The sequence below is a fragment of the Scyliorhinus torazame genome, chromosome 22 (genome assembly GCF_047496885.1).
Source record: "Scyliorhinus torazame isolate Kashiwa2021f chromosome 22, sScyTor2.1, whole genome shotgun sequence".
Taxonomy (NCBI): domain Eukaryota; kingdom Metazoa; phylum Chordata; class Chondrichthyes; order Carcharhiniformes; family Scyliorhinidae; genus Scyliorhinus; species Scyliorhinus torazame.
In genome coordinates this window covers 8,449,995-8,476,908 of record NC_092728.1, presented here as the reverse complement: position 1 = coordinate 8,476,908, position 26,914 = coordinate 8,449,995, and the positions used below count along the sequence as shown (strand labels likewise).

Here is a 26,914-nt window from a genome sequence, read left to right as displayed (position 1 = left end):
AGACGGAGGAAACTTGCCATTAGTCAGTCTGCAGACATCAAATTACACTTTCAACCAATTCAGCTCAGCAGAGCAACATCTCTCCAATCAGCAATTTAACATTATGCTGAGGGAGTGCCGCACTGTCAGAGGGTCAGTACTGAGGGAGTGCTGCACTGTCAGAGGGTCAGTGCTGAGGGAGTGCCGCACTGTCAGAGGGTCAGTACTGAGGGAGTGCTGCACTGTCAGAGGGTCAGTGCTGAGGGAGTGCTGCACTGTCAGAGGGTCAGTACTGAGGGAGTGCTTCACTGTCAGAGGGTCAGTACTGAGGGAGCACCGCACTGTCAGAGGGTCAGTACTGAGGGAGTGCCGCACTGTCAGAGGGTCAGTACTGAGGGAGTGCCGCACTGTCAGAGGGTCAGTACTGAGGGAGTGCCGCACTGTCAGAGGGTCAGTACTGAGGGAGCGCCGCACTGTCAGAGGGTCAGTACTGAGGGAGTGCTGCACTGTCAGAGGGTCAGTGCTGAGGGAGTGCCGCACTGTCAAAGGGTCAGTACTGAGGGAGTGCTGCACTGTCAGAGGGTCAGTGCTGAGGGAGTGCTGCACTGTCAGAGGGTCAGTACTGAGGGAGTGCTTCACTGTCAGAGGGTCAGTACTGAGGGAGCACCGCACTGTCAGAGGGTCAGTACTGAGGGAGTGCCGCACTGTCAGAGGGTCAGTACTGAGGGAGTGCCGCACTGTCAGAGGGTCAGTACTGAGGGAGTGCCGCACTGTCAGAGGGTCAATACTGAGGGAGTGCCGCACTGTCAGAGGGTCAGTACTGAGGGAGTGCCGCACTGTCAGAGGGTCAGTACTGAGGGAGTGCCGCACTGTCAGAGGGTCAGTACTGAGGGAGTGCCGCACTGTCAGAGGGTCAGTACTGAGGGAGTGCTGCACTGTCAGAGGGTCAGTGCTGAGGGAGTGCCGCACTGTCAGAGGGTCAGTTCTGAGGGAGTGCCGCACTGTCAGAGGGTCAGTACTGAGGGAGTGCCGCACTGTCAGAGGGTCAGTACTGAGGGAGTGCTGCACTGTCAGAGGGTCAGTACTGAGGGAGTGCCGCACTGTCAGAGGGTCAGTACTGAGGGAGTGCCGCACTGTCAGAGGGTCAGTACTGAGGGAGTGCTGCACTGTCAGAGGGTCAGTACTGAGGGAGTGCCGCACTGTCAGAGGGTCAGTACTGAGGGAGTGCTGCACTGTCAGAGGGTCAGTGCTGAGGGAGTGCCGCACTGTCAGAGGGTCAGTACTGAGGGAGTGCCGCACTGTCAGAGGGTCAGTGCTGAGGGAGTGCCGCACTGTCAGAGGGTCAGTACTGAGGGAGTGCCGCACTGTCGGAGGGTCAGTACTGAGGGAGTGCCGCACTGTCGGAGGGTCACTACTGAGTGCCGCACTGTCGGAGGGTCACTACTGAGGGAGTGCTGCACTGTCAGAGGGTCAGTACTGAGGGAGTGCTGCACTGTCAGAGGGTCAGTACTGAGGGAGTGCCGCACTGTCAGAGGGTCAGTACTGAGGGAGCGCCGCACTGTCAGAGGGTCAGTACCGAGGGAGCGCCGCACTGTCAGAGAGTCAGTACTGAGGGAGTGCCGCACTGTCAGAGGGTCAGTACTGAGGGAGTGCTGCACCGTCAGAGGGTCAGTACCGAGGGAGCGCCGCACTGTCAGAGGGTAAGTACTGAGGGAGCGCCGCACTGTCAGAGGGTCAGTGCTGAGGGAGTGCCGCACTGTCAGGGGGTCAGTGCTGAGGGAGTGCCGCACTGTCAGAGGGTCAGTGCTGAGGGAGTGCCGCACTGTCAGAGGGTCAGTACTGAGGGAGTGCAGCACTGTCAGAGGGTCAGTACTGAGGGAGTGCCGCACTGTCGGAGGGTCAGTACTGAGGGAGTGCCGCACTGTCGGAGGGTCAGTACTGAGGGAGTGCCGCACTGCCAGAGGGTCAGTACTGAGGGAGTGCCGCACTGTCAGAGGGTCAGTACTGAGGGAGTGCCGCACTGTCAGGGGGTCAGTGCTGAGGGACTGCTTCACTGTCAGAGGGTCAGTACTGAGGGAGTGCTGCACGTTCAGAGGGTCAGTACTGAGGGAGTGCCGCACTGTCAGAGGATCAGTACTGAGGGAGTGCCGCACTGTCAGAGGGTCAGTACTGAGGGAGTGCCGCACTGTCAGAGGGTCAGTACTGAGGGAGTGCTGCACTGTCAGAGGGTCAGTGCTGAGGGAGCGCCGCACTGTCAGAGGGTCAGTGCTGAGGGAGTGCTGCACTGTCGGAGGGTCAGTACTGAGGGAGTGCTGCACTGTCAGAGGGTCAGTGCTGAGGGAGCGCCGCACTGTCAGACGGTCAGTACTGAGGGAGTGCCGCACTGTCAGAGGGTCAGTACTGAGGGAGCGCCGCCATGTCAGAGGGTCAGTACTGAGGGAGTGCCGCACTGTCAGAGGGTCAGTGCTGAGGGAGTGCTGCACTGTCAGAGGGTCAGTACTGATGGAGTGCCGCACTGTCGGAGGGTCAGTACTGAGGGAGTGCCGCACTGTCGGAGGGACAGTGCTGAGGGAGCGCCGCACTTGCGGAGAGTCAGAGCTAAGGGAGCACCGCGCTGTCGGAGAGTCAGAGCTTAGGGAGCGCCGCACTGTTGGAGAGTCAGATCTGAGGGAGCGCCGCACTTTCGGAGGGTCAGAGCTGAGGGAGCGCTGCGCTGTCGGAGAGTCAGAGCTGAGGGAACGCCGCACTGTCGGAGAGTCAGCACTGTCGGAGAGTCAGCCTTTTAGCTAAGGCTGGAAACCTAGGCCAATCTGCCTTGCAGGTGGACGTCCATTTTCCAGGCTGCAGAGGATGTAGTGTGGGATGGGTGTTCTCTGTGGTCTGAGTGACAGTATTTATCTGCCTGCTGCTCAGAGGTTGTGAAAGGCATTTTAATAACACAGATTGGTAATTTACTTAATCAGCAATGGAAGACGAGCGAACGTACCTCTTGGTGCCTTTAGCGAACTCTACATTGATGGTTTTCCCATCGATGTTGAGGGGAGGTTGCAGTGACTGAAGAATCTGCAGCAGCTGGGAGGCTTCCTGCAAACAGATAGAAAAACCAACTTCAGCAGAGAACATAGAACATACAGAGCAGAAGGAGGCCATTCGGCCCATCGAGTCTGCACCCACCCATTTAAGCCGTCACTTCGACCCCATCCCTGTAACCCAATAACCCCTCCGAACCTTTTTGGTCACTAAGGACAATTTATCATGGGCAATCCACCTAACCTGCACGTCTTTGGACTGTGGGAGGAAACCGGAGCACCCGGAGGAAACCCACACAGACACGGGGAGAACGTGCAGACTCCGCACGGACAGTGACCCAGCGGGGAATCGAACCAGGGACCCTGGCGCTGTAAAGCCACAGTGCAAACCGCTGTGCTACCGTGCTGCCCATAGCAGCACTCACACTGAATAAGAGTGTGTAGAAAAGGCCCTTTGCTCCATCCAGTCTGCACCAACACCGGGAAAGCTCCTGACCTGACCCCCTAATCCCATTTGCCAGCACTTGAAAGTGAAGACGTGCCGGGTGCTCATTCAGGTACTTTTTAAAGGATGTGGGGCAAACCGCCTCTACCACCCTCCCAGCCAGCGCAGGTCAGACCATCACCACCCTCTGGGTAAAATGGTGTTTCCTCAAAACCCCCCCGATACCTTGATCAGCTCTGACCAAACTCAGCACTCTCAGAAAAATAACCCACGATTCACGAGAGTGAAAGTACAGCCATCAGGATACAACACCAGCACCAGCAGGTGTCCCCCAGTCCCCTTCTGTAATGGAGAGGGAGCATTACTCTGTATCTAACCCCGTGCTGTACCTGTCCTGGGAGTGTTTGATGGGGACAGTGTAGAGGGAGTTTTTCTCTGTATCTAACACCGTGCTGTACCTGTCCTGGGAGTGTTTGATGGGGATAGTGTAGAGGGAGCTTTACTCTGTATCTAACCGCGTGCTGTACCTGACCTAGGAGTGTTTGATGAGGACAGTGTAGAGGGAGTTTTTCTCTGTATCTAACCCCGTGCTGTACCTGTCCTGGGAGTGTTTGACGGGGACTGTGTAGAGGGCGCTTTACTCTGTATCTAACCCCGTGCTGTACCTGTCCTGGGAGTGTTTGATGGGGACTGTGTAGAGGGCGCTTTACTCTGTATCTAACCCCGTGCTGTACCTGTCCTGGGAGTGTTTGATGGGGACTGTGTAGAGGGCGCTTTACTCTGTATCTAACTCCGTGCTGTACCTGTCCTGGGAGTGTTTGATGGGGACTGTGTAGAGGGCGCTTTACTCTGTATCTAACTCCGTGCTGTACCTGTCCTGGGAGTGTTTGATGGGGACAGTGTAGGGGGAGCTTTGCTCTGTATCTAACCCTGTGTTGTACCTGTCCTGGGAGTGTTTGATGGAGACAGTGGAGAGGGAGCTTTACTCTGTATCTAACCCCGTGCTGTACCTGTCCTGGGAGTGTTTGATGGGGACAGTGTAGAGGGCGCTTTACTCTGTATCTAACTCCGTGCTGTACCTGTCCTGGGAGTGTATGATGGGGACAGTGTAGGGGGAGCTTTGCTCTGTATCTAACCCTGTGCTGTACCTGTCCTGGGAGTGTTTGATGGAGACAGTGGAGAGGGAGCTTTACTCTGTATCTAACCCCGTGCTGTACCTGTCCTGGGAGTGTTTGATGGGGACAGTGTAGAGGGAGCTTTACTCTGTATCTAACCCCGTGCTGTACATGTCCTGGGAGTGTTTGATGGAGACAGTGGAGAGGGAGCTTTACTCTGTATCTAACCCCGTGCTGTTCCTGTCCTGGGAGTGTTTGATGGAGACAGTGTAGAGGGAGCTTTACTCTGTATCTAACCCCGTGCTGTCCCTGTCCTGGGAGTGTTTGATGGGGACAGTGTAGGGGGAGATTTACTCTGTATCTCACCCAGTGCTGTACCTGTCCTGGGAGTGTTTGATGGAGACAGTGTAGAGGGAGCTTTACTCTGTATCTAACCCCGTGCTGTACCTGTCCTGGGAGTGTTTGATGGAGACAGTGTAGAGGGAGCTTTACTCTGTATCTAACCCCGTGCTGTACCTGTCCTGGGAGTGTTTGATGGGGACAGTGTAGAGGGAGCTTTACTCTGTATCTAACCCCGTGCTGTACCTGTCCTGGGAGTGTTTGATGGAGACAGTGCAGAGGGAGCTTTACTCTGTATCTAACCCCGTGCTACAGGAATAGTGCCCGAGGACTGGAGGACAGCAAATGTGTTCCCTTTGTTCAAAAAGGGGAGCAGAGACAACCCCGGCAACTATAGACCGGTGAGCCTCACGTCTGTAGTGGGTAAAGTCTTGGAGGGGATTATAAGAGACAAGATTTATAATCATCTAGATAGGAATAATATGATCAGGGATAGTCAGCATGGCTTTGTGAAGGGTAGGTCATGCCTCACAAACCTTATTGAGTTCTTTGAGAAGGTGACTGAACAGGTAGACGAGGGTAGAGCAGTTGATGTGGTGTATATGGATTTCAGCAAAGCGTTTGATAAGGTTCCCCACGGTAGGCTATTGCAAAAAATACGGAGGCTGGGGATTGAGGGTGATTTAGAGATGTGGATCAGAAATTGGCTAGCTGAAAGAAGACAGAGGGTGGTGGTTGATGGGAAATGTTCAGAATGGAGTACAGTCACAAGTGGAGTACCACAAGGATCTGTTCTGGGGCCGTTGCTGTTTGTCATTTTTATCAATGACCTAGAGGAAGGCGCAGAAGGGTGGGTGAGTAAATTTGCAGACGATACTAAAGTCGGTGGTGTTGTCGATAGTGTGGAAGGATGTAGCAGGTTACAGAGGGATATAGATAAGCTGCAGAGCTGGGCTGAGAGGTGGCAAATGGAGTTTAATGTAGAGAAGTGTGAGGTGATTCACTTTGGAAGGAATAACAGGAATGCAGAATATTTGGCTAATGGTAAAGTTCTTGAAAGTGTGGATGAGCAGAGGGATCTAGGTGTCCATGTACATAGATCCCTGAAAGTTGCCACCCAGGTTGATAGGGTGGTGAAGAAGGCCTATGGAGTGTTGGCCTTTATTGGTAGAGGGATTGAGTTCCGGAGTCGGGAGGTCATGTTGCAGCTGTACAGAACTCTGGTACGGCCGCATTTGGAGTATTGCGTACAGTTCTGGTCACCGCATTATAGGAAGGACGTGGAGGCTTTGGAGCGGGTGCAGAGGAGATTTACCAGGATGTTGCCTGGTATGGAGGGAAAATCTTATGAGGAAAGGCTGATGGACTTGAGGTTGTTTTCGTTGGAGAGAAGAAGGTTAAGAGGAGACTTAATAGAGGCATACAAAATGATCAGGGGGTTGGATAGGGTGGACAGTGAGAGCCTTCTCCCGCGGATGGATATGGCTGGCACGAGGGGACATAACTTTAAACTGAGGGGTAATAGATATAGGACAGAGGTCAGAGGTAGGTTCTTTACGCAAAGAGTAGTGAGGCCGTGGAATTCCCTACCTGCTACAGTAGTGAACTCGCCAACATTGAGGGCATTTAAAAGTTTATTGGATAAACATATGGATGATAATGGCATAGTGTAGGTTAGATGGCTTTTGTTTCGGTGCAACATCGTGGGCCGAAGGGCCTGTACTGCGCTGTATTGTTCTATGTTCTATGTACCTGTCCTGGGAGTGTTTGATGGAGACAGTGCAGAGGGAGCTTTAATCTGTATCTAACCCCGTGCTGTACCTGTCCCTGTCCTGGGAGTGTTTGATGGGGACAGTGTAGAGGGAGCTTTACTCTGTATCTAACCCCGTGCTGTACCTGTCCTGGGAGTGTTTGATGGGGACAGTGTAGAGGGAGCTTTACTCTGTATCTAACCCCGTGCTGTACCTGTCCTGGGAGTGTTTGATGGGGACAGTGTAGAGGGAGCTTTATTCTGTATCTAACCCCGTACTGTACATGTCCTGGGAGTGTTTGATGGGGACAGTGTAGAGGGAGCTTTACTCTGTATCTAACCCCGTGCTGTACCTGTCCTGGGGGTGTTTGATGGGGACAGTGTAGAGGGAGCTTTACTCCGCATCTAACCCCGTGCTGTACCTGTCCCTGTCCTGGGAGTGTTTGATGGGGACAGTGTAGAGGGAACTTTACTCTGTATCTAACCCCGTGCTGTACCTGTCCTGGGAGTGTTTGATGGAGACAGTGTGGAGGGAGCATTACTTTGTATCTAACCCCATGCTGTACCTGTCCTGGGAATGTTTGATGGAGACAGTGCAGAGGGAGATTTACTCTGTATCTAACCCCGTGCTGTACCTGTCCTGGGGATGTTTGATAGGGACAGTGTAGAGGGAGCTTTACTCCGCATCTAACCCGTGCTGTACCTGTCCTGGGAGTGTTTGATGGGGACAGTGTAGAGGGAGCTTTACTCTGTATCTAACCCCGTGTTGTACCTGTCCTGGGAGTGTTTGATGAGGACAGTGTAGAGGGAGCTTTAGTCTGTATCTAACCCCGTGCTGTACCTGTCCTGGGAGTGTTTGATGGGGACAGTGTAGAGGGAGCTTTACTCTGTATGTAACCCTGTGCTGTAGTTGTCCTGGGAGTGTTTGATGTAGGGGGAGCTTTACCCTGTATCTAACCCTGTGCTGTACCTGTCCTGCGAGTGTGTGATGGGGACAGTGTAGAGGGAGCTTTACTCTGTATCTAACCCCGTGTTGTACCTGTCCTGGGAGTGTTTGATGAGGACAGTGTAGAGGGAGCTTTACTCTGTATCTAACCCCGTGTTGTACCTGTCCTGGGAGTGTTTGATGGGGACAGTGTAGAGGGAGCTTTACTCTGTATCTAACCCCGTGCTGTACCTGTCCTGGGAGTGTTTGATGAGGACAGTGTGGAGGGAGCTTTACTCTGTATCTAACCTCGTGCTGTACCTGTCCTGGGAGTGTTTGATGGGGACAGTGTAGAGGGAGCTTTACTCTGTATCTAACCCCATGCTGTACCTGTCCTGGGAGTGTTTGATGGGGACAGTGGAGAGGAGCTTTACTCTGTATCTAACCCCGTGTTGTACCTGTCCTGGGAGTGTTTGATGGGGACAGTGTAGAGGGAGCTTTACTCTGTATCTAATCCCGTGCTGTACCTGTCCTCGGAGTGTTTGAAGAGGACAGTGTAGAGGGAGCTTTACTCTGTATCTAACCCCATGCTGTACCTGTCCTGGGAGTGTTTGATGGGGACAGTGTCGAGGGAGCTTTACTCTGTATTAAACCCCGTGCTGTCCCTGTCCTGGGAGTGTTTGATGGGGACAGTGTAGAGGGAGCTTTACTCTGTATCTAACCCCATGCTGTACCTGTCCTGGGAGTGTTTGATGGGGACAGTGTAGAGGGAGCTTTACTCTGTATCTAACCTCGTGCTGTACCTGTCCTGGGTGCATTTGCTCATGATATAATTTTCCTGACATTGAAAAGATTAAAGATGAATATAAAGAACGTTAATGTCAGATTTCAAATAAAACAGGTTGTTGACAAAGAAGAGCCTGGGTCTCACCACGATGGTCGAGAGCTGTATGAAAGCAAACCCTCTGTTCAGCTGGGTCTGTTTATCTTTAATAAGACGCACATTGGAGGGAGATAGAACGGCGTAGGGGGTCAACGCGTGAAGTATCACATCCAGGGTAGTGTGGGGGTTTAAATTCCGCAGAATTACAGCTGGCACAGAAAACAAAGAAGAACATTAATCAGGCAGCGCCGCTAAATTGCAAGTTAGTCTCACAGCTCAAAATTATTCCCCTACAGACGGATACAGTGAGGATTTTCTACAGTCTATCCACACGATTAATCATTTGAGATACCTGCTTGTTGAACAGAGACAGACTCGCCCCCCCCACCAGTACTGTACCCCAGTGATATACAGTGACAGACCCGTCCCCACCAGTACTGTACCCCAGTGTTACACAGTGACAGACCCGTCCCCACCAGTACTGTACCCCAGTGTTATACAGTGACAGCCCCGTCCCCACCAGTACTGTACCCCAGTGTTACACAGTGACAGACACGTCCCCACCAGTACTGTAACCCAGTGTTATACAGTGACAGACCCGTCCCCACCAGTACTGTACCCCAGTGTTACACAGTGACAGACCCGTCCCCACCAGTACTGTACCCCAGTGTTATACAGTGACAGACCCGTCCCCACCAGTACTGCACCCCAGTGTTATACAGTGACAGACCCATCCCCACCAGTACTGTACCCCAGTGTTATACAGTGACAGACCCGTCCCCACCAGTACTGTACCCCAGTGTTATACAGTGACAGCCCCATCCCCACCAGTACTGTACCCCAGTGTTATACAGTGACAGACCCATCCCCACCAGTACTGTACCCCAGTGTTATAGTGACAGACCCGTCCCCACCAGTACTGTACCCCAGTGTTATACAGTGACAGACCCGTCCCCACCAGTACTGTGTCCCAGTGTTATACAGTGACAGACCCATCCCCACCAGTACTGTACCCCAGTGTTATACAGTGACAGACCCGTCCCAACCAGTACTGTACCCCAGTGTTATACAGTGACAGACCCGTCCCCACCAGTACTGTACCCCAGTGTTATAGTGACAGACCCGTCCCCACCAGTACTGTACCCCAGTGTTATACAGTGACAGACCCGTCCCCACCAGTACTGTACCCCAGTGTTATACAGTGACAGTCCCATCCCCACCAGTACTGTACCCCAGTGTTATACAGTGACAGACCCATCCCCACCAGTACTGTACCCCAGTGTTATAGTGACAGACCCGTCCCCACCAGTACTGTACCCCAGTGTTATACAGTGACAGACCCATCCCCACCAGTACTGTACCCCAGTGTTATACAGTGACAGACCCGTCCCCACCAGTACTGTACCCCAGTGTTATACAGTGACAGACCCGTCCCCACCAGTACTGTACCCCAGTGTTATAGTGACAGACCCGTCCCCACCAGTACTGTACCCCAGTGTTATACAGTGACAGACCCGTCCCCACCAGTACTGTGCCCCAGTGTTATACAGTGACAGACCCATCCCCATCAGTACTGTACCCCAGTGTTATACAGTGACAGACCCATCCCCACCAGTACTGTACCCCAGTGTTATACAGTGACAGCCCCGTCCCCACCAGTACTGTACCCCAGTGTTACACAGTGACAGACCCGTCCCCACCAGTACTGTACCCCAGTGTTATACAGTGACAGACCCGTCCCCACCAGTACTGTACCCCAGTGTTACACAGTGACAGACCAGTCCCACCAGTACTGTACCCCAGTGTTATACAGCGTCAGACCCGTCCCCACCAGTACGGTGCCCAGTATTATACAGTGACAGACCCGTCCCCACCAGTACTGTACCCCAGTGATATACAGTGACAGACCCGTCCCCACCAGTACTGTACCCCAGTATTATACAGCGACAGACCCGTCCCCACCAGTACTGTTCCCCAGTGTTATACAGTGACAGTCCCGTCCCCACCAGTACTGTACCCGAGTGTTATACAGTGACAGACCCGTCCCCACCAGTACTGTACCCCAGTGTTATACAGTGACTGACCCGTCCGCACCAGTACTGTACCCCAGTGTTATACAGTGACAGTCCCGTCCCCACCAGTACTGTACCCCAGTGTTATACAGTGACAGACCCGTCCCCACCAGTACTGTTCCCCAGTGTTATACAGCGACAGACCCGTCCCCACCAGTACTGTACCCCAGTGTTATACAGTGATAGACCCATCCCCACCAGTACTGTATCCCATTGTTGGACAGTGACAGACCCGACCCCACCAGTACTGTATCCCAGTGTTGGACAGTGACAGACCCGTCCCCACCAGTACTGTACCCCAGTGTTATACAGTGACAGACCCATCCCCACCAGTACTGTATCCCATTGTTGGACAGTGACAGACCCGACCCCACCAGTACTGTATCCCAGTGTTGGACAGTGACAGACCCGTCCCCACCAGTACTGTACCCCAGTGTTATACAGTGACAGACCCGTCCCCACCAGTACTGTACCCCAGTGTTATACAGCGACAGACCCGTCCCCACCAGTACTGTACCCCCGTGTTATACAGTGACAGACCCATCCCCACCAGTACTGTACCCCAGTGTTATACAGTGACAGACCCGTCCCCACCAGTACTGTACCCCAGTGTTATACAGTGACAGACCCGTCCCCACCAGTACTGTACCCCAGTGTTATACAGTGACAGACCCATCCCCACCAGTACTGTACCCCAGTGTTATACAGTGACAGACCCATCCCCACCAGTACTGTACCCCAGTGTTATACAGCGACAGACCCGTCCCCACCAGTACTGTACCCCAGTGTTATACAGTGACAGACCCATCCCCACCAGTACTGTACCCAGTGTTATACAGTGACAGACCCATCCCCACCAGTACTGTACCCCAGTGTTATACAGTGATAGACCCATCCCCACCAGTACTGTATCCCATTGTTGGACAGTGACAGACCCGACCCCACCAGTACTGTATCCCATTGTTGGACAGTGACAGACCCGTCCCCACCAGTACTGTATCCCAGTGTTGGACAGTGACAGACACATTCCCACCAGTACTGTGCCCCAGTGTTATACATTCTGCAACCTCTCTGAGCCAGTTCTCCGTGATGCTCCAAGACCCTTGAAACAATCTCGCACTTACTGTCATTGGCATTCTCGTTGAGTTGCTGCTGGCTGTGCAAAGGGTGCTGGTGGTGTAGCTGAGGGGGTTGGAACGGCTGCGGGAATTTAAGCAGAGGCTGTGGGCCCTCCGGGAGGGGCAGCTGCAGATCCTTCCTTCCCGGCACCAGACGCAGTTCGCCTTCTACAAATGTCAGAACAAGTCACATTAACACAACTCTGACCAACTCATCCTTGTTATACTATCCTGATGGAGATTTTGCACGGTGATGTAAGCGATTCAGGTACGGGGGGAGACCGGAGCTGTTGGGGTTGGGCTTTTTTTTCATTACTCATTTCTGGGATGTGGGGCGTCGCCGGCTCAGCGTTTATCTCCCATCCCTAATTGCCCCTCGAGAGTGTGGTGGGCGAGCCGCCATCTTGAACCGCTGCAGTCCCCGTGGAGCTGCACCCACTGTGCTGCTCAGGAGTCAGTTCCAGGATTCTGACCCAGCGACAAGTCAAGGAACGGCTGACGGGATGGTGGGAGGCTCAGAGGGGAATTTCCAGGGGGTCTTCGAATCCTGACAGTGCAAGAGGCCCTTCGAGCCTGTTCCGCCGTTCATTACGATCATGGCTGACCATCAAGTTCAATACCCTGATCCCACCTTCCCCCCATATCCCTCGATCCCTTTAGCTCCAAGAGTTGTATCTATTTTCAAATAAACTTAGGGTACCCAAACCTTTTTTTCCAATTAAGGGGCAATTTAGTGCAGCCAATGTACCGAGCCTGCACATCTTTTTGACTTGTGGGGGTGAAGCCCACACAGACACAGGGAGAACGGGCAAATGTACGGACAGTGACTCCAAGAGTGATAATTAATTCCGTCTTGAAATTACACAACATTTTGGCCTCAATTACTCTCTGCGGGAGTGAATTCCACAGATTCACCACTCGCTGGGTCAAGAAATTTCTCCTCACCTCAGTCCTAAAAGGTTTACCCCTTATCCTCAAACTATGGCCCCTAGTTCTGGACTCCCCCACCATCGGGAACATTCTTTCTCAATCTACCCTGTCTAATCTTGGTAGAATTTCAAGACTTTTTATGAGATCCCCCCCCTCACTCTTCTAAGCTCTAATGAATATAATCCTAACCAACTTAGTCTCTTCTCATATGACAGTCCCGCCATCCCAGGAATCAGCCTGGTGAACCTTCGCTGCGCTCCCTCCATCGCAAGAACATCCTTCCTCAGATAAGGACACCAAAACTGTACACAATACTCCAGCTGTGGCCTCACCAATGCCCGATACAATTGCAGTAAATCATCTCTCTTCCTATACTCAAATCCTCTCGTTATGAAGGCCAACACACCACTTGCCTTCTTTACCGCCTGCTGTACCTGCGCGCTTACTTTCAGCGACTGATGCAGGACAGCAAGGTCTCGCTGAGCAGGAACCCTGGCTGATTTCCCCTCTCTCTCTAACCCAGGGATCACTGGACAGTGATCAGGAGCAGGAATCCTGGCTGAATTCCCCCCTCTCTCTAACCCAGGGATCACTGGACAGTGATCAGGAGTAGGAACCCTGGCTGATTTCCCCTCTCTCTCTCGAACCCAGGGATCACTGGACAGTGATCAGGAGCAGGAACCCTGGCTGATTTCCCCTCTCTCTCTAACCCAGGGATCACTGGACAGTGATCAGGAGCAGGAACCCTGGCTGAATTCCCCCCTCTCTCTAACCCAGGGATCACTGGACAGTGATCAGGAGCACGAACCCTGGCTGATTTCCTCTCTCTCTCTAACCCAAGGATCACTGGGCAGTGATCAGGAGCAGGAACCGTGGCTGATTTCCGCTCTCTCTCTAACCCAGGGATCAATGGACAGTGATCAGGAGCAGGAACCCTGGCTGATTTCCCCTCTCTCTCTAACCCAGGGATCACTGGACAGTGATCAGGAGCAGGAACCCTGGCTGATTTCCCCTCTCACCCAGGGATCACTGGACAGTGACCAGGAGCAGGAACCCTGGCTGATTTCCCCTCTACCTCTAACCCAGGGATCACTGGACAGTGATCAGGAGCAGGAACCCTGGCTGAATTCCCCCCCCCCCCTCTCTAACCCAGGGATCACTGGACAGTGATTTAAAGCAGGAACCCTGGCTGATTTCCCCTCTCTCTCTAACCCAGGGATCACTGGGCACTGATCAGGAGCAGGAACCCTGGCTGATTTCCCCTCTCTCTAACCCAGGCATCACTGGACAGTGATCAGGAGCAGGAACCCTGGCTGATTTCCCCTCTCTCTCTCTAACCCAGGGATCACTGGACAGTGATCAGGAGCAGGAACCCTGGCTGTTTTCCTCTCTCTCTCTAACCCAGGGATCACTGGACAGTGATCAGGAGCAGGAACCCTGGCTGATTTCCCCTCTCTCTCTAACCCAGGGATCACTGGACAGTGATCAGGAGTAGGAACCCTGGCTGATTTCCCCTCTCTCTCTCTAACCCAGGGATCACTGGACAGTGATCAGGAGCAGGAACCCTGGCTGATTTCCCCTCTCTCTCTAACCCAGGGATCACTGGACAGTGATCAGGAGCAGGAACCCTGGCTGATTTCCCCTCTCTCTCTAACCCAGGGATCACTGGACAGTGATCAGGAGCAGGAACCCTGGCTGATTTCCCTTCTCTCTCTCTAACCCAGGGATCACTGGGCAGTGATCAGGAGCAGGAACCCTGGCTGAATTCCCCCCTCTCTCTAACCCAGGGATCACTGGGCAGTGATCAGGAGCAGGAACCCTGGCTGATTTCCTCTCTCTCTCACCCCCAGGGATCACTGGACAGTGATCAGGAGCAGGAACCGTGGCTGATTTCCGCTCTCTCTCTAACCCAGGGATCACTGGACAGTGATCAGGAGCAGGAACCCTGGCTGATTTCCCCTCTCTCTCTAACCCAGGGATCACTGGACAGTGATCAGGAGCAGGAATCCTGGCTGAATTCCCCTCTCTTTCTCTCTTTAACCCAGGGATCACTGGACAGTGATCAGGAGCAGGAACCCTGGCTGATTTCCCCTCTCTTTCTCTCTTTAACCCAGGGATCACTGGACAGTAATCAGGAGCAGGAACCCTGGCTGATTTCCCATCTCTCTCTAACCCAGGGATCACTGGACAGTGACCAGGAGCAGGAACCCTGGCTGATTTCCCATCTCTCTCTAACCCAGTGATCACTGGACAGTGACCAGGAGCAGGAACCCTGCTGATTTCCCCTCTCTCTCTCTAACCCAAGGATCACTGGACAGTGATCAGGAGCAGGAACCCTGGCTGATTTCCCATCTCTCTCTAACCCAGCGATCACTGGACAGTGACCAGGAGCAGGAACCCTGGCTGATTTCCCCTCTCTCTCTAACCCAGGGATCACTGGACAGTGATCAGGAGCAGGAACCCTGGCTGATTTCCCCTCTCTCTCTAACCCAGTGATCACTGGACAGTGACCAGGAGCAGGAACCCTGGCTGATTTCCCCTCTCTCTCTCTAACCCAGTGATCACTGGACAGTGATCAGGAGCAGGAACCCTGGCTGATTTCCCCTCTCTCTCTAACCCAGGGATCACTAGACAGTGATCAGGAGCAGAAACCCTGGCTGATTTCCTCTCTCTCTCTAACCCAGGGATCACTGGACAGTGATCAGGAGCAGAGTAGTGAAACCAGCTGACTGTAGCCCCACTGTTTCCCATGCCAGGGTGCGATTGGCTGACTGGTTACAGGCTGGGAGCGTAACCAAACGGCTGAGAAGTAATTCTGGCTACACTCACCCACCTGAAATGAAGGGTGTCACGGTGGTTTGCACTGCTGCCTCACAGCGCCAGGGACCCGGTTTCAATCCCGGCCTTGGGTCACCGTGCGGAGTCAGCACGTTCTCCCCGTGTCTGCGTGGGTTTCCTCCGGATGCTCCGGTTTCCTCCCACGTCCAAAGGTGTGCAGGCTAGGTGGATTGGCCAAGATAAATTACCCCTTTTACTGTCCAAAAGGTTAGGTGGGGTCACTGGGCTACAGGGGGTGGGGCTGGGGGCCGAGGGTCGGTGCTCCTTCAGAGAGTTGGTGCAGACTCGATGGGCCGAATGGCCGCCTTTTGCATCGAGTAAACATCGGAATCTTTCACTGAAAAAATAAACAGAAATGTCAACAAAGGGGGACAGAGAAGTGGGAGTAGATTGGAGAATTCAGGTCAGGCTCTGGGGCCCTGGGGAGAGCCTGGGGGGGGGGGGGAAGAGAATGTGGTTTGGATTATTTGCCCTCGTGGTGGTAAATGCAGAGCTGAGGAAAACACCCGACACCGTCCGGCTCCACTCACCTGACTTGGGGACACCGCACTTGAAGCACTTTTCGCGTCGCTTAAAATTCTGCACAGCACACTGCAAGGCAAGTGGGACACAGCTTCAAACAGAGGCAGCACCGACAAGGGGTCCCCGCGCATCCCGTGCAAAGCTCAAATCCACAGCCCTGGGCCGGCAAAGGTCAGTCAGAGAATTTACAGTGCAGAAGGAGGCCATTCGGCCCACCCAGTCTGCACCGGACCTTGGAAAGAGCGCCCGACCCAAGCCCAAACCCCCACACGATCCTGGAAACCCAGTAACCCCATCCAATCCAACCTAACCTTTTTGGACACGAAGGGCAATTTATCACGGCCAATCCACCTAACCTGCACATTTTTGGGCTGTGGGAGGAAACCGGAGCATCCGGAGGAAACCCACGCAGACACGGGGAGAAAGTGCAAACTCCACAGTGACCCAAGTCGGGAATCGAACCTGGGACCCTGGAGCTGAGAAGCAACTATGCTAACCACTGTGCTGCTGTGCCCCCCTTTTGGCACAAAGTGAAATAACACAAATGGATCCCAGGACAGGGACAGCACGGGGTTAGATACAGAATAAAGCTCCCTCTACACTGTCCCCATCAAACACTCCCAGGACAGGTACAGCACGGGGTGTGATACAGAGTAAAGCCCCCTCAACACTGTCCCCATCAAACACTCCCAGGACAGGTACAGCACGGTGTTAGATACAGAGTAAAGCTCCCTCTACACTGTCCCCATCAAACACTCCCAGGACAGGTACAGCACGGGGTTAGATACAGAGTAAAGCTCCCTCTACACTGTCCCCATCAAACACTCGCAGGACAGGTACAGCACAGAGTTAGATACAGAGTAAAGCTCCCTCTACACTGTCCCCATCAAACACTCCCAGGACAGGTACAGCACGGGGTTAGATACAGAGTAAAGCTCCCTCTACACTGTCCCCATCAAACACTCCCAGGACAGGTACAGCACGGGGTTAGATACAGAGTAAAGCTCCCTCTACACTGTCCCCATCAAACACTCCCAGGACAGGTACAACACGGGGTTAGATACAGAGTAAAGCTCCCTCTACACTGTCCCCATCAAACACTCCCAGGACAGGTACAGCACAGAGTTAGATACAGAGTAAAGCTCCCTCTACACTGTCCCCATCAAACACTCCCAGGACAGGTACAGCACGGGGTTAGATACAGAGTAAAGCTCCCTCTACACTGTCCCCATCAAACACTCCCAGGACAGGTACAGCACGGGGTGAGATACAGAGTAAAGCTCCCTCTACACTGTCCCCATCAAACACTCCCAGGACAGGTACAACACGGGGTTAGATACAGAGTAAAGCTCCCTCTACACTGTCCCCATCAAACACTCCCAGGACAGGTACAGCACGGGGTTAGATACAGAGTAAAGCTCCCTCTACACTGTCCCCATCAAACACTCCCAGGACAGGTACAGCACGGGGTGTGATACTGAGTAAAGCTCCCTCTCCCAGGACAGGTACAGCACGGGGTTAGATACAGAGTAAAGCTCCCTCTACACTGTCCCCATCAAACACTCCCAGGACAGGTACAACACGGGGTTAGATACAGAGTAAAGCTCCCTCTACACTGTCCCCATCAAACACTCCCAGGACAGGTACAGCACGGGGTGTGATACAGAGTAAAGCCCCCTCAACACTGTCCCCATCAAACACTCCCAGGACAGGTACAGCACGGTGTTAGATACAGAGTAAAGCTCCCTCTACACTGTCCCCATCAAACACTCCCAGGACAGGTACAGCACGGGGTTAGATACAGAGTAAAGCTCCCTCTACACTGTCCCCATCAAACACTCCCAGGACAGGTACAGCACAGAGTTAGATACAGAGTAAAGCTCCCTCTACACTGTCCCCATCAAACACTCCCAGGACAGGTACAGCACGGGGTTAGATACAGAGTAAAGCTCCCTCTACACTGTCCCCATCAAACACTCCCAGGACAGGTACAGCACGGGGTTAGATACAGAGTAAAGCTCCCTCTACACTGTCCCCATCAAACACTCCCAGGACAGGTACAACACGGGGTTAGATACAGAGTAAAGCTCCCTCTACACTGTCCCCATCAAACACTCCCAGGACAGGTACAGCACGGGGTTAGATACAGAGTAAAGCTCCCTCTACACTGTCCCCATCAAACACTCCCAGGACAGGTACAGCACGGGGTGTGATACTGAGTAAAGCTCCCTCTCCCAGGACAGGTACAGCACGGGGTTAGATACAGAGTAAAGCTTCCTCTCCCGGGACAGGTACAGCACAGGGTTAGGATAAAGTTGTCTCCAGATGCGATGAATGTAGGAAATTATTATTTTATTTTCTATTTCGTTGTTACTAAAAACTTTGGATTTAAAAACATTTGTGCAACATGCCTACTAAAACTGAGATTAAAAGGTCGCAACGGTGAGATAATCATTGAGGTTAAACATTTACGTGTTTACATATAGGTGGCTAATGGAACATTGTTGATGTTTAGGTTCCCAGTGCTGCCAGGTTTTATTGGTCAGAATATGGAATGCAGGTGTTGGGACGTCTTGTTGACATTGGTAAGATCACACATGGAACACTGTGTTCAGTTCTGGTCACCCTATTATAGGAAGGATATTGTTAAACTAGAACAATTGCAGAAGAGATTTACGAGGATGCTACCAGGACTTGATGGTCTGAGTTATAAGGAGAGGCTGGGACTTTTTTCCCTGGAGCGGAGGAGGCTTAGGGGTGATCTTATAGAGGTCTATAAAATAACGAGGGGCATCGATAAGGTAGATAGTCGACATCTTTTCCCACAGGTAGAGGAGTCTAGAACTAGAGGGCATAGGTTAAAGGTGAGAGGGGAGAGATACAAAAGAGACCAGAGGGGAAATTTCTTCACACAGAGGGTGGTGAGTGTCTGGAACGAGCTGCCAGGGGCAGTGGTAGAGGCGGGTACAATTTTTTCCTTTAAAAAACAGTTAGACAGTTACATGGGCAGGGTGGGTATAGAGGGATATGGGCCAAATGCAGGCAAGTGGGACTAGCTTAGTGACAGAAACTGGGTGGCACGGACACTAAGGGTCTGTTTTCAGACTGTAAACACCTGGGCCTCTCGGTGTAGATAATATGAGGGACTGTGTTTAGTCCTCGCTCAGCAGGACATGGGACAGTTTAGTTTGGCATCACTGGGAAATGCCTTATGTTTGGGCTGCAGAGCGTGACGGTCTTTCCTGTTTCCCTTATTTCCTCTTTCTTTACTTTTTGCCGTGAACATTTCTGATCCATGGATGCTTAATGGACATGTGACTTTAAGTCACCCAGCAGAGAGAATGAGGAATTAAAGAAGCTGCAACACAGTATATGACGCTGCTACCTTTGGCCAGGAAGATGCAGGTGGCAGCACAGTGGTTAGCACTGTGGCTTCACAGTCCCAGGTTCGATTCCCCGCTGGGTCTGTGCAGAGTCTGCACGTTCTCCCTGTGTCTGCGTGGGTTTCCTCCGGGTGCTCCGGTTTCCTCCCACAGTCCAAAGACGTGCAGGTTAGGTGGATTGGCCGTGCTAAATTGCCCTTAGTGACCAAAATGGTCAGGAGGGGTTTTTGGGTTACGGGGATAGGGTGGAGGTGAGGGCTTAAGTGGGTCGGTGCAGACTCGATGGGCCCTCCTTCTGCACTATATGTTCCATGTTCTCAGCACCCGAGAGATGGGGTGGGACTCGGTCCGATAGATTGACGAGTGGCCAATGATATGGCCAAAAAGGACGTATTCTGCCCGGTGGCAGGCAGTGATTGGAGTGGAATGATTTGCAGAGACCAACGAGCTCAGTTTTCAATCCTGGACACGCAGGGGGAGCACATGCTCCTCTCCTCGCTCGGTCTCTAGAAATGATGTGGAGATGCCGGCGTTGGACTGGGGTGAGCACAGTACGAAGTCTTACAACACCAGGTTAAAGTCCAACAGGTTTGTTTCTAGTGACATCGAAACAAACCTGTTGGACTTTAACCTGGTGTTGTAAGAGTTTGTACTGGTCTCTAGAAAGGCTGTGAGTTTGTGACTCTGGGTCAAGTGGGGCTGGAATTGACCACGGACCAGCCCTAGGTGTCGGAATACGATGCTGTAACTAATGCGAGGAGCCAGGTCAGTCTGTAGTTTTGCAGTTTGCCATTGAAGTTTAGTCTGACAAGACAGGAGGATGTTCAGGTTGTTCCTGAAAGGATCTCACTCTGAAGGTCTGCACAGAGAACAGCAAGTAACCCTGTTTGTTAACTTTATAAGTGGATTTGAAATGTATTGGGTTCCTACATTACAGTGACAGGTATAGGTAGTGAGTTAAAGTTTTTTCTGTTATTCAGGAACTGTTTTAACTGAATTGTAAATCTATTTCCTTGTTGTTAATATGGTTAATTCTCTGTTAAAATTAATATTTTCCCCCATAAAATATACATTTTGGTCAGCTTTATCACTCCTGTGGTTTCCCTCAGTTTGGACAATGGTAAATTGTTGAAATTTTCGTACGTGAGCCCTAACACAGGTCACTGAGGGTAATGTCCACGCTCTCCTTTTAACAGAGGCTGTCAGATCGTTTACTCCTCGCAAAAGGGACAAATGCAGATTCAATATCGCATCTGATCAGGAAGTCAGTACCTGCAGCAGCATGGAGCTCCTGCAGTATCGAACCTCCGACAGTGCGGCGCTCCTCAGCACTGATCAGACAGTGCGGCACTCCCTCAGTACTGACCCTCTGACAGTGCGGCACTCCCTCAGTACTGACCCTCTGACAGTGCGGCACTCCCTCAGCACTGATCAGACAGTGCGGCACTCCCTCAGTACTGACCCTCTGACAGTGCAGCTCTCCCTCAGTACTGACCCTCTGACAGTGCGGCGCTCCCTCAGTACTGACCCTCTGACAGTGCGGCGCTCCCTCAGTACTGACCCTCTGACAGTGCGGCACTCCCTCAGTACTGACCCTCTGATCGTGCGGCGCTCCCTCAGCACTGAACCTCTGAAAGTGCAGCACTCCCTCAGTACTGACCCTCTGACAGTGCGGCGCTCCCTCAGTACTGACCCTCTGACAGTGCAGCACTCCCTCAGTACTGACCCTCTGACAGTGCGGCGCTCCCTCAGTACTGACCCTCTGACAGTGCGGCGCACCCTCAGTACTGACCCTCTGACAGTGCGGCACTCCCTCAGCACTGACCCTCTGACAGTGCGGCACTCCCGCAGCACTGATCCTCTGACAGTGCGGCACTCCCTCAGTACTGACCCTCTGACAGTGCGGCACTCCCTCAGTACTGACCCTCTGACAGTGCGGCACTCGCGCAGCACTGACCCTCTGACAGTGCGGCACTCCCGCAGCACTGATCCTCTGACAGTGCGGCACTCCCCGAGTACACCGGCCCAAGTGGGAGGCAGAACCGGCACCGCAGCGAGCCCGGCACCGCAGCGAGCCCGACACCGCAGCGAGCCCGACACCGCAGCGAGCCCGACACCGCAGCGAGCCCGACACCGCAGCGAGCCCGACACCGCAGCGAGCCCATACCTTGTTGCAAAGCCAATCCTCATTTGCCTTGGGCTTCGGGTCGCTGTAGTACATGGAGACTTGCTGCCCAAGAATCACGAGAGAGTGCTGCAAGAAACACAGGGGTGACACAGTGAATTCCTGCCGCAGAACGTAGGCTCCCCCACTTCATGCCTCAATTGTGAAAAAACAAAACCTTCTTTGGAAAGGAATGAGCGAAACAAAACAAAAAAAAAAACACAAACCAAAGACCGCATCAGATTGGAGAACAAAATAAAAACAAATTAAGAAAATAAACGGCTGTAACCCTTCAACTGTGGAACAAGGGGACCCGGCCCTTAGCCGACCTTCTAACAAAATAACCACCATCGGGACACCTTGCTGAGGCTGGTGGACGGAATGAGAGGAACAATCCTGCCTCCTCGGAGAGGCAACAACCTTTCTGCTGGAAACAAACAAGAGCAGCAACTTGCTTTCAGATGAGAAACGACACTTGGGGAGGCTTTAGAACAGAAACGGACACACACACAGGCTCAGACACACACACACAGGCTCAGACACACACACACAGGCACAGACACACACACACAGGCACAGACACACACACACAGGCACAGACACACACACACAGGCACAGACACACACACACAGGCACAGACACACACACACAGGCACAGACACACACACACAGGCACAGACACACACACACAGGCACAGACACACACACACAGGCACAGACACACACACACAGGCTCAGACACACACACACAGGCACAGACACACACACACAGGCAGACACACACACACAGGCACAGACACACACACACAGGCACAGACACACACACACAGGCACAGACACACAGGCACAGACACATACATGCAGACACACACATACATGCACAGACACACACATACATGCACAGACACACACATACATGCACAGACACACACATACATGCACAGGCTCAGACACACACACAGGCTCAGACACACACACACAGGCACAGACACACACATACATGCACACAGGCACAGGCTCAGACACACACACACATGCACAGGCACAGACACACACATACATGCACACAGGCACAGGCTCAGACACACACACAGGCACAGACACACACATACATGCACACAGGCACACGCTCAGACACACACACACAGGCTCAGACACACACACACAGGCTCAGACACACACATACATGCACACAGGCACAGGCTCAGACACACACACACATGCACAGGCTCAGACACACACAGGCACAGGCTCAGACACACACAGGCACAGGCTCAGACACACACAGGCACAGGCTCAGACATACACAGGCACAGGCTCAGACATACACAGGCACAGGCTCAGACACACACACAGGCACAGGCTCAGACACACACATAGGCACAGGCTCAGACACACACACACACACACACACACACAGGCACAGGCTCAGACACACACACACACACAGGCACAGGCTCAGACACACACAGGCACAGGCTCAGACACACACCGGCACAGGCTCAGACACACACCGGCACAGGCACAGGCTCTGAAACACACACAGGCACAGGCTCAGACACACACAAACACACACACACACACAGGCACAGGCTCAGACACACACAGGCACAGGCTCTGAAACACACACAGGCACAGGCTCAGACACACACACAAACACACACACAGGCTCAGACACACACACAAACACACACACAGGCACAGGCACACACACAAACACGCACACACACAGGCTCAGACACACACACAGGCTCAGACACACACACAAACACACACACAGGCTCAGGCACACACACAAACACACAGGCTCAGACACACAGACGCACACAGGCACACGAATACAGGCACACGCACACACACACACAGGCACAGACAGGCACACACACACACAGGCAGACACACACACAGGCAGACACTCTTGACCACTCTCCTAATCCGGAGAATCACACATGGAGGCCATTAAAGAACTGGGGGGGGGGGGGGGGGGGGGGGAAGAGAGAGAGAGAGAATGCTAGAAGAGACGAAGCAAGCGGAGCAGAACTCAACAAAGGTGACAAGAGAGCGAAAAGGGAGGGAGCCAGGCCCCGGAATCTCGCCCGCCAGCCCGGAACCATCCGGGGAAGGGGCAGCAAGGGGTGCGAGGGCGAAAAGCTTCGACGGGAGCTGGCCGCTGTGCACAAAGCCGAGCGACTCTGGCCGTCCGGCACCCTTGGGTGTCCAGCCACTTCCAAACACAGCCGCACACACACTCACAGACAGACACACTCACAGACAGACAGACAGCCGCACACACACTCACAGACAGACAGACAGACAGCCGCACACACACTCACAGACAGACAGACAGACAGCCGCACACACACTCACAGACAGACAGACAGACAGCCGCACACACACTCACAGACAGACAGACAGACAGCCGCACACACACGCACACACGCTCCCAGGCGCGCGCGCGCACACGCTCCCAGGCGCGCGCGCGCACACGCTCCCAGGCGCGCGCGCGCACACGCTCCCAGGCGCGCGCGCACACTCACAGGCGCGCGCACACTCACAGGCGCGCGCGCACACTCACAGGCGCGCGCACACTCACAGGCGCGCGCACACTCACAGGCGCGCGCACACTCACAGGCGCGCGCACACTCACAGGCGCGCGCACACTCACAGGCGCGCGCACACTCACAGGCGCGCGCACACTCACAGGCGCGCGCACACTCACAGGCGCACGCACACTCACAGGCGCGCGCACACTCACAGGCGCGCGCACACTCACAGGCGCGCGCACACTCACAGGCGCGCGCACACTCACAGGCGCGCGCACACTCACAGGCGCGCGCACACTCACAGGCGCGCGCACACTCACAGGCGCGCGCACACTCACAGGCGCGCGCACACTCACAGGCGCACACACACTCACAGGCGCACACACACTCACAGGCGCACACACACTCACAGGCGCACACACACACACAGGCGCACACACACACACAGGCGCACACACACACACAGGCGCACACACACACACAGGCGCACACACACACAGGCGCACACACACACAGGCGCACACACACACAGGCGCACACACACACAGGCGCACACACACACAGGCGCACACACACACAGGCGCACACACACACAGGCGCACACACACACAGGCGCACACACACACAGGCACACACACACTCACAGGCACACACACACTCACAGGCACACACACACTCACAGGCACACACACACTCACAGGCACACACACACTCACAGGCACACACACACTCACAGGCACACACACACTCACAGGCACACACACACTCACAGGCACACACACACTCACAGGCACACACACACTCACAGGCACACACACACTCACAGGCACACACACACTCACAGGCACACACACACTCACAGGCACACACACACTCACAGGCACACACACACTCACAGGCACACACACACTCACAGGCACACACACACTCACAGGCACACACACACTCACAGGCACACACACACTCACAGGCACACACACACTCACAGGCACACACACACTCACAGGCACACACACACTCACAGGCACACACACACTCACAGGCACACACACACTCACAGGCACACACACACTCACAGGCACACACACACTCACAGGCACACACACACTCACAGGCACACACACACTCACAGGCACACACACACTCACAGGCACACACACACTCACAGGCACACACACACTCACAGGCACACACACACTCACAGGCACACACACACTCACAGGCACACACACACTCACAGGCACACACACACTCACAGGCACACACACACTCACAGGCACACACACACTCACAGGCACACACACTCACAGGCACACACACTCACAGGCACACACACTCACAGGCACACACACTCACAGGCACACACACTCACAGGCACACACACTCACAGGCACACACACTCACAGGCACACACACTCACAGGCACACACACTCACAGGCACACACACTCACAGGCACACACACTCACAGGCACACACACTCACAGGCACACACACTCACAGGCACACACACTCACAGGCACACACACTCACAGGCACACACACTCACAGGCACACACACTCACAGGCACACACACTCACAGGCACACACACTCACAGGCACACACACTCACAGGCACACACACTCACAGGCACACACACTCACAGGCACACACACTCACAGGCACACACACTCACAGGCACACACACTCACAGGCACACACACACTCACAGGCACACACACACTCACAGGCACACACACACTCACAGGCACACACACACTCACAGGCACACACACACTCACAGGCACACACACACTCACAGGCACACACACACTCACAGGCACACACACACTCACAGGCACACACACACTCACAGGCACACACACACTCACAGGCACACACACACTCACAGGCACACACACACTCACAGGCACACACACACTCACAGGCACACACACACTCACAGGCACACACACACTCACAGGCACACACACACTCACAGGCACACACACACTCACAGGCACACACACACACACTCACAGGCACACATACACTCACAGACACACACCCGCCAGGCCCTCAATGCAATGCGCAATGATGCAGCTTCCAACCCAGAAATCCAGCGCACACACTAGATATCAGGAGAAGAAACCTCAAACTGGGTGGAGAGAAACACAGAGAGAGAGAGAGAGAGAGAGATAGGAGAGCGAGAGAGAGAGAGAGAGAGAGAGAATATGATGGGCAGAAGGGAGACCAGCACCACGCTCTCTTGCAGCGCACCAGGTCCTGTAACACAGTTGACACTACTGCTTCACAACAAGTCCACCACCAACAGGCTGGTGCAGTATCCATCACTGCCTCACACCGAGACACAACCAAGTACCATCAGCTTTCAGTCGCAGGAGGATTATACTGGCCTCTCCACTCCTGGGAGTGACACCGGACACTCCCGCTGCCGGGCAGGTCACCTGTCAAAGGGAACGCCGCAACTCAGCTCGGTCTCTGCGATCTTTAGACCGCGACAACGTGCGTCCGTCGGCTCCGGAACACGGTGTAAATGGGTGGGGAGCAACCAAACAGGGGCGTGGAAACCAATTAATTAGCACCGTCATTCCCAGCAAAGCATGAATCTGGTGGGAACTGAACCCCTGTGTGGCAGAGCGGCAGATCTACACCGCACCAAAACGGGAGGCCTCACGTCAGAGATTGTGTGTGTGTGTGTGTGTGGGGGGGGGGGGGGGGGGGGGATGATAATCCTGCTGCGACTGCAACCCCATCGGCATCATTTCCCAGCCCACCGATCACCTCTCGTCAACTGAAGCACTCCTCTCTGCAACAACACAACCACCGAATGTGGAAAGGAAAACATGAGATCTCCAACACTGTCAACATTCCTTC

General features: G+C 53.7%; 2 protein-coding genes across 9 annotated transcripts in view; both read right to left on the bottom strand.

The window, feature by feature from the left end:
* LOC140398897 (semaphorin-3F-like) overlaps positions 1–26,914 on the bottom strand; it is a 558,403-nt gene that overhangs the window by 254,058 nt on the left and 277,431 nt on the right. The gene's annotated exons all lie outside the window — the stretch shown is intronic.
* LOC140398896 (RNA-binding protein 10-like) overlaps positions 1–26,914 on the bottom strand; it is a 108,420-nt gene that overhangs the window by 43,603 nt on the left and 37,903 nt on the right. For all 8 annotated transcript variants that reach the window (XM_072487856.1, XM_072487854.1, XM_072487860.1 and 5 more), the window contains exons 7-11: positions 21,496–21,582; positions 15,954–16,014; positions 11,662–11,823; positions 8,514–8,674; positions 2,966–3,063 (exon numbers count right to left, since the gene is read on the bottom strand). In XM_072487856.1, the coding sequence (XP_072343957.1) occupies positions 2,966–3,063; positions 8,514–8,674; positions 11,662–11,823; positions 15,954–16,014; positions 21,496–21,582 (569 nt within the window). The remainder of the gene's footprint in view (positions 1–2,965; positions 3,064–8,513; positions 8,675–11,661; positions 11,824–15,953; positions 16,015–21,495; positions 21,583–26,914) is intronic.